The sequence below is a fragment of the Propithecus coquereli genome, unplaced genomic scaffold, assembly GCF_000956105.1.
Source record: "Propithecus coquereli isolate 6110/MARCELLA unplaced genomic scaffold, Pcoq_1.0 Scaffold869, whole genome shotgun sequence".
Classification (NCBI taxonomy): domain Eukaryota; kingdom Metazoa; phylum Chordata; class Mammalia; order Primates; family Indriidae; genus Propithecus; species Propithecus coquereli.
This window is the reverse complement of record NW_012154940.1, coordinates 153742-165201: the sequence shown is the minus strand read 5'-3', so window position 1 is coordinate 165201 and position 11460 is coordinate 153742. Positions and strand designations below refer to the sequence as shown.

At 68.1% G+C, this 11460-nt stretch overlaps 1 protein-coding gene across 1 annotated transcript in view; it reads right to left on the bottom strand.

The window, feature by feature from the left end:
• Nucleotides 1-1552: 1552 nt before the first annotated feature.
• The window catches only part of CEP131 (centrosomal protein 131kDa), a 25035-nt gene continuing 15127 nt past the window's right edge, over nucleotides 1553-11460 (bottom strand). The window contains exons 7-24 of the mRNA XM_012664171.1: nucleotides 11290-11407; nucleotides 10719-10835; nucleotides 10385-10535; nucleotides 9853-9947; nucleotides 9175-9351; nucleotides 8608-8784; nucleotides 8016-8141; nucleotides 7779-7904; nucleotides 6823-6939; nucleotides 5915-6017; nucleotides 5274-5475; nucleotides 4343-4450; nucleotides 4145-4262; nucleotides 3994-4068; nucleotides 2942-3084; nucleotides 2661-2838; nucleotides 2402-2565; nucleotides 1553-1793 (exon numbers count right to left, since the gene is read on the bottom strand). Of these exons, the coding sequence (XP_012519625.1) occupies nucleotides 1658-1793; nucleotides 2402-2565; nucleotides 2661-2838; nucleotides 2942-3084; nucleotides 3994-4068; nucleotides 4145-4262; nucleotides 4343-4450; nucleotides 5274-5475; nucleotides 5915-6017; nucleotides 6823-6939; nucleotides 7779-7904; nucleotides 8016-8141; nucleotides 8608-8784; nucleotides 9175-9351; nucleotides 9853-9947; nucleotides 10385-10535; nucleotides 10719-10835; nucleotides 11290-11407 (2431 nt within the window). The 3' untranslated portion in view covers nucleotides 1553-1657. The remainder of the gene's footprint in view (nucleotides 1794-2401; nucleotides 2566-2660; nucleotides 2839-2941; nucleotides 3085-3993; nucleotides 4069-4144; nucleotides 4263-4342; nucleotides 4451-5273; nucleotides 5476-5914; nucleotides 6018-6822; nucleotides 6940-7778; nucleotides 7905-8015; nucleotides 8142-8607; nucleotides 8785-9174; nucleotides 9352-9852; nucleotides 9948-10384; nucleotides 10536-10718; nucleotides 10836-11289; nucleotides 11408-11460) is intronic.

Below are 11460 nucleotides of genomic sequence, written 5' to 3'. Positions count from 1 at the left end.
TGCCCAGATGAGGAAACCAAGGCTGGACAGGGCTGGTGACACGGAGGCTGGCAGGGAGAGCTCCTGCCCAGCTGCCTCAGGTGCATGTAAACGACGACTTCAGCCCTCCCTGGCCTTGTGGCGGGTAAGACAGCGCGTGACCACACCCAGGACTCACGCCTGCTGATGCCCTGCACTTGTGGCTCAGGGGACCCGCTGGGTGCCTGCCACCAGCACTCTGGCCTTGGGTCATCCTGAAACCCCTCAAGCGAGAGCAGCCTCCCAGGATGGCGCCAGGTCTCCTGAGCTACGGTCAGTTGAGCGCAGTTGCAGGTGAACTGCAACTGGGTTGGAACCTCCGCCCCGCAGAAGCCCAGCTGCATGGGTCACCCCTATCAGCGCCCTCCCCACAGTCAACGTCCCTGTCCGCACGGCTGTGGTGAGGCCACCGCGACACTCCCTCAGCTCGGGCCTGGTGAAGCGTTGCTGCCACCATCCTTGGCTTACGTCAGCGGCTTCCATGAGACGAGCCTGGCTCACGGTGACCCTGGGGAGCCCTGGGACCAGCCTTGTTCCTGTCTACACCGGGCACCGTTTGTCCCTGGTGTGTGTGTCATCTCAGCACGGGCACGGCTGTGTCTGCAAACCAGGAAAGGCCCAGCAGTTGCTGCGCCAGCCTGTGCCAGACTCATGCCTGGCCCACGCACACTTGCACGTCTTCCCAGGACCCAGGCAGAGCTGCGGCAGCTGCGCCTTGTGCTAGGGAGCGTCCCACACCTGCCGCAGGTGGGGGATGCCCGGCCGTGAGCGCACCATCCCCGCGGGGGCCCACAGCCCTCAGCAGACCCCTCCCTTCCAGCGGGCACTCACTTTTTCTCCCCAAGGACCCTGGGCAGGTTCCACGCACACAGTGCCATGTGCGGGGGAGCTCCAGGCTGGCTGTGAGCAGTGGGCACCCGGGGCCAGGGCAGCGGTGGGTGGGGAGAGCTGCCTTCCCTCTCACAGCCTCCCCGGCCTGGGACTTTCTGAGGATGCTCAGGGCCCCCGCCCGCAGTGTGGCCTGTCCGTCCCCCTTTCTGGAAGGCTCCAGGCTGTCACAACTCGATGGTGGGGACAAGAGGGCTGTCTGCTCCCCCCGGAGTCTCCCCAGACTCCAGCCACGGGGGGCACCATGGCAGCCCCTGGGCTCTGAGCACCTGCAGGGCTGGAATGGGGCCCTTGGAGCGCCTCCCGCGCCAGGCCGGGAACAAAGGGCCGTTCTCTGTGCTCGGGGACTGGAGCCCAAGTACTGGGGCTGCAGGGCGAGGCAGGGAACACGGTGTAGGCGTTGGGCTGTGCGTGGAGGGGCTGCTGGCAGGGTCTCGCCATTTCCTGGACAGGCTGCAGGAGAGAGGGAGGGAGGCAGAGACCCACGCCTGGCTGCTCTGTGTGGGCCCTCGGGCAGTCTCCGGCCCAGGAGAGTGACAAGTCAGGTCACAAAACACTAAAAGGCGATGTCTTTTTACTGTTAAAGCGCAGCCACAGGCGCCAGGACGGCAGGCGTCCCGAGCACCTGCTCTGTGGAGGGGCAGGCGCGGGTCGCTCCCACCCTGTCTCTTGGCATCCAGCCCCTGCCGGCCTCCGGGCCCAGCACCCAGCCTCCCTTGTCCCCCGCCCGCCCCAGCCGGCGTCACTGGTGTCACTTGGCGCTCTGCAGCGGCGGCTGGTGCCGCTCGAGCAGCTCCTCCAGGTGCTGGGCCCGCCTCACCGCGGCCTCGTGCTGCTTCCGGAGGCTGTTCACAGCTTCCTCCTTCTTCGCCAGGGCCACCTTCACCCTGCAGGCAGCACACGGTGGGCTTCCACGCGGCCCCCGCCCCGCATCCCAGACCAGGGTGCTGACCGCAGCCCCACGGCGGCCTGGCTGGCCCCGCGGAACCAGAGTGGCTACCGGAGCAAGGAGCCCGGCACATAGCAGGGAGGCCTAGCGCCAGGACGGCGTGCGCAGCCCTGACCCACACCTGCCTCTCAGAGCCCCTGGGGGGCTGCGTGGAAGGCTGGGGATCCCTGGGGACGGGGGCTCGTCGTTAACCTCACAGCACCTCAAACCTTCTGCATGGTACCCACCCACCCAGGCCACAGGGGCCCTGGGAGCCACCTCCCTGGAGAACCCACATGGGCCCTGATCAGACGCACCGGGGCGGTCCTGGGGAGAGGGCAGAGCCAGGCCTGCTGGGAGCCTGATGCCCCAGACGAGGTGCTGCTCGGAGGGGAACAGCCCCAGGCTTCCTGGGCCGCCAGCGTGGAGCCCACACCCGCCTCTGTCCATGGGTGTCTTTGTATTGCCCGAAAGGAGCCGGGGTGTCCCCCACTCACCAGCCTTCCTCAGCCGCGTCCTGCCCACCCCGCCGTGCCCCGTCTCTGTCCACACCGCCCAGCTGCCCACCTCTGGTGCACGTCCTCCAGCTCCAGCCGCTGGCGGGCCTGCAGCTCGGCCAGCTCCGCCTTGACCTGCCGCGTCTCCTGCTCAGAGGCTGCCAGGCGGTCGGCGAACTCCTGGCGGATCACCTGGGCCAGGCTGCTCCGCTCACCGGACAGCTGTTCGTTCACCTGCGTGGGCACGGGAGGTGGTGAGCAGGAGGCCAGGGTGGCCCTGCGGACGCGGGAGGGGCCCGGGGGCTGCCCACCGCCGCCTGCCCACTCACCGCCTGTGCGTCCTCCAGCGCCCGCTCCTTCTGCCGCACCAGGCCCTGCAGACGCACGCTCTCCCCCTCGGCCTCCCCGAGCCGGCCCTTCAGCTCCGTACACCGTTCCTGAAGCTTCCGCTCCGACTGCTCCAGTTCGGAGAGCTCGGCCTCGTACTTGTCCCGTATGCGCCTGATGCTGGGGCAGGGAGGGGCAGCGTGGGCAGGCGGCCTGGACACACACAGGTCCCGGCCCGCCCCGTCCACGGACTCCAAGGCGCCCTGCTCTCGCGGGGCCTCACCGGCTCTCAGCGGCTCGCTCACTCTCCTCCTTGGCCAGCGTCACGTCGGCCTCCAGCCGGTGAATGACCAGCTCAATCTCCTTATCCCGGCCTTTCCGGATTTCTTCCTTAAGCTCCTGTTCCCGGTTCAGCAGCCACGCCTCCTGGAGGGACATGCGGCTGGCTGAGGGATTGCCACCGGGCTGGCGGAGCCCGCGAGTTAGGCGGCAGGCGAGAGTGGGCCGGGGCCAGCCTCATGGGCTCCTGGCGGGTCCCAGGCTCTGAGCCGCGTGGGGCCAAGAGGCCTTGGCCTGCGCCTGGCCTGAGGACCTAGCATGGGCACAGGAGGTGAGTGCTAGACAAGGTGGCCCCCGCCAAGGAGACCCTTTGCACAGCCCAACATTCCCCTCCCTCAGGCCCGTGGCCCAAGATGGCCAGTTGCCACCACCCGCCCCAGACAGGCTGAGGAGAAGGAACGGCTCGCCCAGCTGCTGAGGGCAGGGCCTGGGCAGCCCCCATGCCCGGCAGTCAGAGGGTACGGGCAGCCTCTTGGAAGTCTGGAGAGTCCATCGAGTTTCGTGTCCAGCCCTCTGTCCCGCAAGCCCGTATCTGGGATCCTCCTCCACTGGGGCAGCGGCCACGGTGCAGGTGAAACCCGGCCACAGGCATGGGCAGCCTGGACAACCGCCTGGTGGCCGGCGCGGGAGGACGGAGCGCGTGTGGGCCGTGCGCCCCCAGGAGACACTAGCGGTGCAGTCCACGCGCGGGAGGCCCCAGAAGACTGAGGCCCCAGAAGACTGTCCCAGGTGTGCCTTCGCACACGTGGGAGAGCCGTCGGGAGTTGTGACCCCAGGCATGGCAGCCACCGGGCAAGGCAGGGTCGACACGTGTTCTGCCACCACATGGGATCCGCCCGGCCCTCACCCTTCCAGAGCTCACGCAAAAGATGGGTGAAGAGCAGCACGCACGGTGTCAGCTCAGAATACCGCCACCACGCCCCTGAGCAGCCGCACGGGACACCCAGAGGTGAGGCCACGCCGGGCCCCCCGCCCACTGCCCGGGCCCCAGCCCACCTCCTTCCTGGCGCAGCCGGCTGCCCACGCCTGCCTCTCCAGCTCCAGCTGCTCCTTCAGGGCCTTCAGCTCCTCCTGGGGACGGCAGGCGTGAGAGCGGGCCCGGGAGCCCCACCCCGCCAGCCACCACTCAGGCTCGCGGGGCACAGACCTGGTGCCGGCGCTCCTGCTCCTCCCGGCCCTTCTCGAACTCGGCCCGCAGGGCCCGAGTCAGTGCCGAGCTGCTGTCCTCCAGCTGTTGCCGCAACTCCTCCAGCTCGGCCCGCTGCCTGTGGGCCAGCGAGGGGTCAGCAGGCAGGGTCGGGGGCAGGAGAGGTCAGTGGGAGGCTTGGCAAGCCCCCAGCAGTACCTGGCAGCCTGCTGCTCCAGCTGCTCCCTCTCGGCAGCTACCTCGCTATACAGCCGCTGCCGCTGCTGCTGCAGGGCCCACTGCTCCTGCTCCAGGTGCTGCTCGAACCTGCAGGTGGGCAGGGCCGGGTGGCCCCAGGATGCTCATGCCACAGAGGCGCCGGCCAGCCACAGGCCTGGCACAGCCCTCCCCACCCCCTAGAGCGGAGCGCCCCCAGGCTCTCAGTGCCCATCACAGCTGCTGCCCAGGGGTGGGCTGGGAGGCCATGGGGACCTCACCCACTAGCTGGCCCCCATGATTCCTTAAGCCACGGGCCCTCGTGGTGCCTTGTGAAATGGCTCGTGACGGAGCTAGGCGCCCAGGACCTGAGCAAGCTCCCACCAGGGCCTCCGTCCTTGTGCTACCTGGGGGGAAGGGCTGAGGGTCTGGCCGTGCTGCGTCTAGGGGGACTGGCCACTCCGCAGGAAACAGGGTGAGGGCACCTGCCCCCTGAGTCAGTGCCTGCGGACACTGTCACCGGCATGTCCTTGGCCACCAGATCCCAGGGTCTGAGGGCGACAGGGGCACAGCCTTGTCCTAGACCCAGGGCCAAGGGAACGAATGAGAGTGTGTCCTGGGGCCCCAAGGTCAGAGGTGCAAGGACCCTGAGGCCACCTGCCCGAGGGTTGGCAGCTTTGGGCGGCACTGAACTACGGGTGCCTGGGGGGAGGTGCAGCCCTGCCCTCCCGGAGCTCACGTGGACAGTGCCTGCAGCGAGTGCCCAGGCTGCCTGCCCCCACTGAGGAGCTCCAGGGCCACAGTCTCCTGTGCCCTCCCCGTGCACTGCCCTGGACCCCTTGGCCCCCCACCTGTGACTTCCACCCCGGCCTTTGAGGATGCCCCCAGCTTCATGCCCAGGGTCCCGCGCATCTGCTCGGAGGCCACCACCCACCGCTGCCGGGCCCGCTCGCGCTCCTGCTGGCCCAGTGCCTCCTTCTCGCGCTCCAGCTGCTCCCGCAGCTCCGCGGCCTGGCGCAGGTAGCGCTGCGAGGCGCGCTCGTCCAGCTGCAGCAGCTCTGCCTCGTGCAGGCCCTTGAGCTTCCGCACCTCCTGCTTGTGCTTGGCGATCAGCTTCTGGATCTCGGGCTCCAGGCCTGGGGCAGGGGCACCGGCTGCACCAGGGGAAGCCTGGGAAGCCCAGCCCAGGAGCGACACTGCCCTGTCTCAGGCCCCGAGGACCCTGCTTGCCTGGTGGTCGCTGGGACATAGGCTGGCGCTGTAGCCCAGGCCCCGCTCCCGGGGAAGTCAGCCCTGGAGCCCCAGCTCTGCGCCTCGGCCGCTGCCACCCGCACTTCCTACAGTGTGGCCTCCACCCGCCGACCCCTCCGAGCTCAGGCCACTGTGGGCTGGCTGCCAGGAGCCGGGCCAGGCCAGTCTGGGGGCCGTGACGGAGCACAGAATGTTTACCTCTTCCCGGGAGGGTCTCGTGCTGCACATGTGACTGAAGCCACTGTCCTGCCTCAAAAGGACACCCCTCCCCCGGCCGCCACAGCTCCCCTCAACCAGCCCAACCCCACAGCCCGGGACGCCCACCTCTCACAGTGATCTCCTTGATCTTCTTGGTCTTCTCACTGATCCACTTCTCCCGGCGGACTTTCTCAGTGGCGCTCATTAGCTCTTTGAGCTTCTTAATCTCCTACGAGCAAGAAAACAGGTTGGGAAGTGAACGCAAAGGACACGCCCCCCTCCTCCCCGGCCCCTTGGCCACCGCATGGATCTAGGCCTGTGCTGTGCTCAGCCCCATCCCACAGAAGGGGAAGGGCTGTTCTTGAGACAGCGGGCGGGCGCTGCCCTCTGGGTGCACGTGTGGGCTGCGGGAGCCCCAGTCACCCTGCCCAGGGCTGGGACCGGGCTAGAGGAGTCGGGGGGCAGGCACTGGCTTGCAGAGGCCCCACTAACCCGCCAGGGCAGCCCCGGAGTCCACACTGACCGGCGGTCCTCAACTCTGGCTGTCGGCTACCATCATGGGGGCCACCCCCACTCCGGAGTCTGGGCTTGGGGACCATTGCCACCCATGCTGGGGGAGGCGCCGCAAGGCAGGCTGAGGCCCATGGAACTGGCCTCTTAGTCAGCAGCTGCTGGCACAGTGGGAGCGTGGTGGGGTCAGCACTCAGTTGACATGAGCTAGAAAGAGCGATCCTGCCACCCTAGGACAGGAGCTGGGGCCGGTGGGCTTGGCTCCCAGGTTCACACCCACGGTGCTGTGGCTGGTGGGTCCCACGTGAACTCAGCTGTGACATGGGGAGGGGCTCACACTAGTCCCACGGCCCTACCCCGGGGTCTGGCGATGGGAAGCTGGAGGGGAGGGTGATAGGGCTCAGTGCTGCAGTGACCCCGGGACTCTGCTGCTCACCCTGCTCCTGTGGTCCTAGCACCCTGGGTCCTGCCCTGCCCGCGAGCCCACCAGGCCTGGGGAGTCAGGCAGGAGGAGCAGGGCTCACCAGCTCGTGCTGCTCCTGCGCCTGGGCCACGCGCTCCCGGCACCGCTGGTCCTCCTGCTTCAGCTCGGCCACCACGGCCTCACACTTCTCGCTCAGGACCTTCTTGTCTTCAATCAGCTGCGACGGGAGCCAGGAGTGGAGGTTGCTGCGCTGCTGTGGGAGACTCCTCCAGCCTCCAGGGCCAGCCCAGGAGAGCACCCCTCCCCAAGGGCCATCCCCTCCTGGGTCTGTGGACAGACCCTGGGGGTGGGAGGGTGTCTGTGCAAACGTGGACATGGGGCGGCAGCCACCACTGTCCTCCACGCGGAGGACTCAGAGAGTCAGAGGAGCCCAGTGGGGATGATGGCCTCAGCCCCCCAGCAGTGACCACGTCAGGGTCTTCCTGGGATGGGGGTCACACCATCGTTCCCCATCACCCAGCCCTGGAGGGCCCTGCCAAGGGGTGTCAGGACCACAGCAGCCTCAGGGAGGGCCCCAGGTTTGGACGCACCTATGACGACCACTACGCAGCAGCCGAGGTCCCTGCCTTGCCTCAGACCCCAGAGCCAGTGCTCCCTCCAGAAAGGGACCCAGGGGAGTGTGGCTGAGCCAAGGGGAGGGCTGGACGCCCCCACCACTCTCACTCGGGGAGCCCTGGCTACCCCAGCAGTCCCTGCGGACCAGGAGTGGCCTCCCCAGGGCACGGCGGCCCCTGAACGGCACGAGAAGGGCTTGGACACCTCACACGGGGCCAACCGGCTCCCCTGGTGACCCCACTGGGGCGTGCTCTGCTCACTGCCCCGTAGCCAGCTGCCTGCCGTGCTGAGCCAGTCCGAGGACAGGACGCACGTGCAGCACTGCCCAGGCCTTGGACTAGCGCCACCCTGTAGCTGGCGCCTCAGCTCCCTGGTTCTAGAAGTCTCTGCGAGACACGTGCAGGGTCTGGAGCCCGACCCGTCCCTCCAGGGGCAGGTCACCTGGTCGATGAAGGCCAGATGTCGCTGGATGGTGGCCTCGTAGTGCGTTTTCTGCCGCTGCAGCTGCCGGCTCAGCTCCTTCTCTGTCTCCTTGACCCTGCGGGCGGTGAGGTCTCGCTGCTGCGCCTGTGGGGGGCAGCAGGAGGGCTGGTACTGGCAGGCCCGGGCTGCTCGGGGCAGGCTGTGGCGGGACCCGTGCTCCAGCCGGTGGCCGTGGGGACGACGTGCCAGCGTTACCAGGGCTCTCTGCAGCAACGCCATGGCCTGTCTCTTCTCCTCCACCTCCAGCTTCAGCCGCATCATGGATGTGCTCGCCTCGGATGCCGGCTCCGGGCGCCCCCGCCCCGCCTCCGGCACCGGCCCCTGTGGACACAGCTGAGTGTCAGAGGACCGGGAGGTGGCGAACAACGTGAGCTGACACCCCACTGCCGGCCCCTGCTCAGAGGGAGGAGCGGTGCACGCGGGGCCCCAGAGGCGAGGTGGGGGCAGCCACTCAGCACAAGGGCAGGGCCAGCGGCCTCAGTGGTCAGAAAAGTTATCAAAGACCATTAAAAAGTCATATTCACTTCCAGCTCTCCTGCCCCCGCCACGATAAAATCCACATCACCACTGCGCTCAGTCCGGCCACTGCTATTTTCCCAGGATGGCCAGCTGATGGCCCCAGGGACACCAGGGCACGGCTCAGAGGCTCCAGGTGCCCACCTGAGGGGCCCAGTGAGGGCAAGCCGACCCTGCCCATCCCATGTCAGAAAGCCAGGAGGGGGCTACGGCCGCAGGGAGGGCGAGGGACCACCTCCTGCAGGGTGCAGGGGGCGAGGCGAAGGACCACCTCTTGCTGGGGGGCTGGCTGGTCCTGCCCCGATGTCTCCATCTCGTCCAGGAAGCTCATGATGGTCTGCAGCTTGGCCTCCGAGAGCAGCGTCTCATCCTCCAGGGGGCTGGGGGCTGTGCTGAGTTTCCGGAACTTCTCCAGGTTGTCGGCTGTCAGAGAGCTGGCGTCATCTTCCTGTGGGACCAGGGTCCAGCATTGGGGGCTGTCGGGGCAGCGCGAGGACCCAGGGTCCCCCGAAGCAGGGGAGGGCCGGGGCCTGGCTCTAGAAGGAAGGGCGCTCAGGCTGCCCCAGATGCTTGTGGGGTATCGCTCGGGGCAGCAGTATCCCTGCTGGCAGAGAGGAGGGGCCCACCACACAGTGTGCTGTCCCTGCCACGTGATTCTGAGTGTCCTGGCCTCAGGCAGAGGGGCCAGCAGGGCCAGCATGCTCCACTGCCCCTCGTCAGGTTCCCGACTAAAGTGCAGAGCCCGGTGGCACCGTGATTCCCTCTGACCCCAGAGGGACCCCAAACGCCGTGTGGATGCACCCATGGCAGGCTGGGGAGGGCGCATGGCTGCAGTCACCTCGCTGGCCCAGGCGCATCTGCCCCTGTGTCGGGCCCCAGGGTGGGATAGCGGCTCCGGCTCCTCCTCCAGCAGCTGCAGTGTGCGCAGCAGCTCGTCCAGCGGCGCCCTGCGCCTGGCCCTGCCAGGGGCCACCGTCTCCGGGTCCTCCTTGGCCACGTCCTGGGAGCGAGTGTCCTGTGTCAGAGGGCAGGGAGAGAAGCTGGCAAGGCCACTGGTGGCTGAGAGCCGCCCCCCCGCCGAGGCCGACCAGGGAGCCTTCCCCAGAGTCTTCCTGCCAGCACCCTCGGCCGGCACACCCAGGGCAGCTCTAGCCACCGTGGACTCGTCCCAAGGCCCCCCTCTGGGAAAACGGGCAGGCAGAGCAGCCTGGTGCCACTGGGGCCCGCTGTCACCCGGCCCCTCCACTGTGGACGATGACACGGCCCCCACTGCCGGCATCTGTGAAAACCTAACGGGTTTCCAGAGCACATCCAGAGACCCCACTGGAGCAAGGGCCCCTCACAGGCCACCACCTTGGACCAGGGCAACATGACCCCTCCTGGGCAGCCTTTCGGGGCATGAGTGACCCCCACAGCTGGGGAGGCAACAAGAAAAAGGCAGGCTCAGGCCACCTTGGCACAGACACGCCCCTCGAAGCTGAGATCCAGAGGGAGGGAAGGGTGGGTGTGCCCAGACCTGCAGCCCGTCCTCCGGAGACCGCGGGGGCCCTGGGGGGCAGTCGGAGGTGGGTGGGTGGAGCTCCTCAGGGACCTCAGCACGGAAGGCGGTACCTGCAGGCAGAACACAGGGCATCCCCCAGGGCAGTGAACCTGGAGCTACCCTTGGGAAGAAACCGACGTGGATGTCCCGGAGCAGAGGTCTGCGGAGCCCCAGCCTCCTGGGGTGTGAGGCTGAGGGGTGGGTGCAGCCCAGACCTCTGGGTCTTCCGCCCCGAAGGGCGTCCTGGACCCTGGACCGTCTGTTGATCAAGGTCTCAGTGCCCTCGTCAGGTAACTGGGCAGGAGCAGGGGCTGCCGGGGGTCTGCGGCAGGGCCGAGGGGAAGCCACCAAGCCGGGCAGCAGCCGAGGGAATGTCCGCAGAGACCGCACCTCCTTCCTGGATGCGGCTCACCCTGCGGGGGTGGTGGTGGCCCTGGGGGCAGGGGTGTGCACGGGGTGGGCGGGGCAGGCCAGGCCCCCAGAGAGGGTGGAGAAGAGCCACACTCACCAGCGTTGTTGGCCTTGAGGGTCTGGAGGTGGGTGCTGCCTGGCGTCGGGGGCAGGTCCTGAGCAGGCCGCAGCGTCCCTGGCACACAGGCCTCCCTGGGCAGCCCGAGCTCCGTGGTACCTGACTTCTGGGCTCGTTTCTGCTGCAGCTCCTGCCGTGGGAGCCCTTCTGAGCGCTGTCCCTGGGGGAGGACAGCCCCCTCCCGCTCCCCCAGCCAAGCTGCCCTGAGGCTCAACGTCCAGGGGCCTGGGTGGCCCCCGGACAGCAGAGCTGCACTCAGCGTCGGGCTCAGGCCACAGTGCGGCTGTGGTCGCCGCGCAGGTCCCCTGGGTACCTGGATGGCCGCTCGCCTGGCCTGGCGTGCCTTCTCCTCTCGGGCCTTCCTCCTCGCCGCCTCCTTCTGCAGGTGCAGGTCCAGGAAGGTGCCCTCCCCCAGCCGCTGCCGCTGCTCCTGCCAGGGAGCCCAGAGCCATGGAGAGTTATAAATCCAGAAGACAGAGTCCCTGGGCCCAGACTGGAGGTTTCCACACCACACCCGGAGCCCCCTGGAGCCCACGGCGTCCACAGGGCAGGTGGGGGAGGCGGGACCCACCAGAGCTCTGCAGAGACAAGGCCCCTCGTGCAGGCACCAGGAGCCTGCTCAGAGGGCCTCCCGCAACCCCTCAGCTGGGACAGACCTGGAAGGTGTTTCCTGACACTCAGGCCCTAGTGAAAGTCACAACGAGGACCGTCCTGTCCATCGAGGGGACCTAGTGTCAGAGAGGACGCTGGGTCCCTCATGGGGTATGTGCCTATGGGGCGATTCCGCTTGTCCCAGAAACTCTGCCTGTACAAGGCTCGGATCCCTGGGATCTTGGGCTGGAGCCTCGGGGGGAGCCTGGTGCGGCTCAGGCACCCACACTGACCTCTCGCTTGGACCCGAGCAGGTGCTCCAGCCTGGCCGCTCCCGCTCGGCGCCGCTGCACTTGGCGGCGGTACCAACGCTGAATGGCGACAGCAGCCTTGTTCACCTGGCAGATAAACCTGCCCGGAGAGCAGGGCTCAGGGACAGGGCCTGGCAGCCTGCACCCCCCACA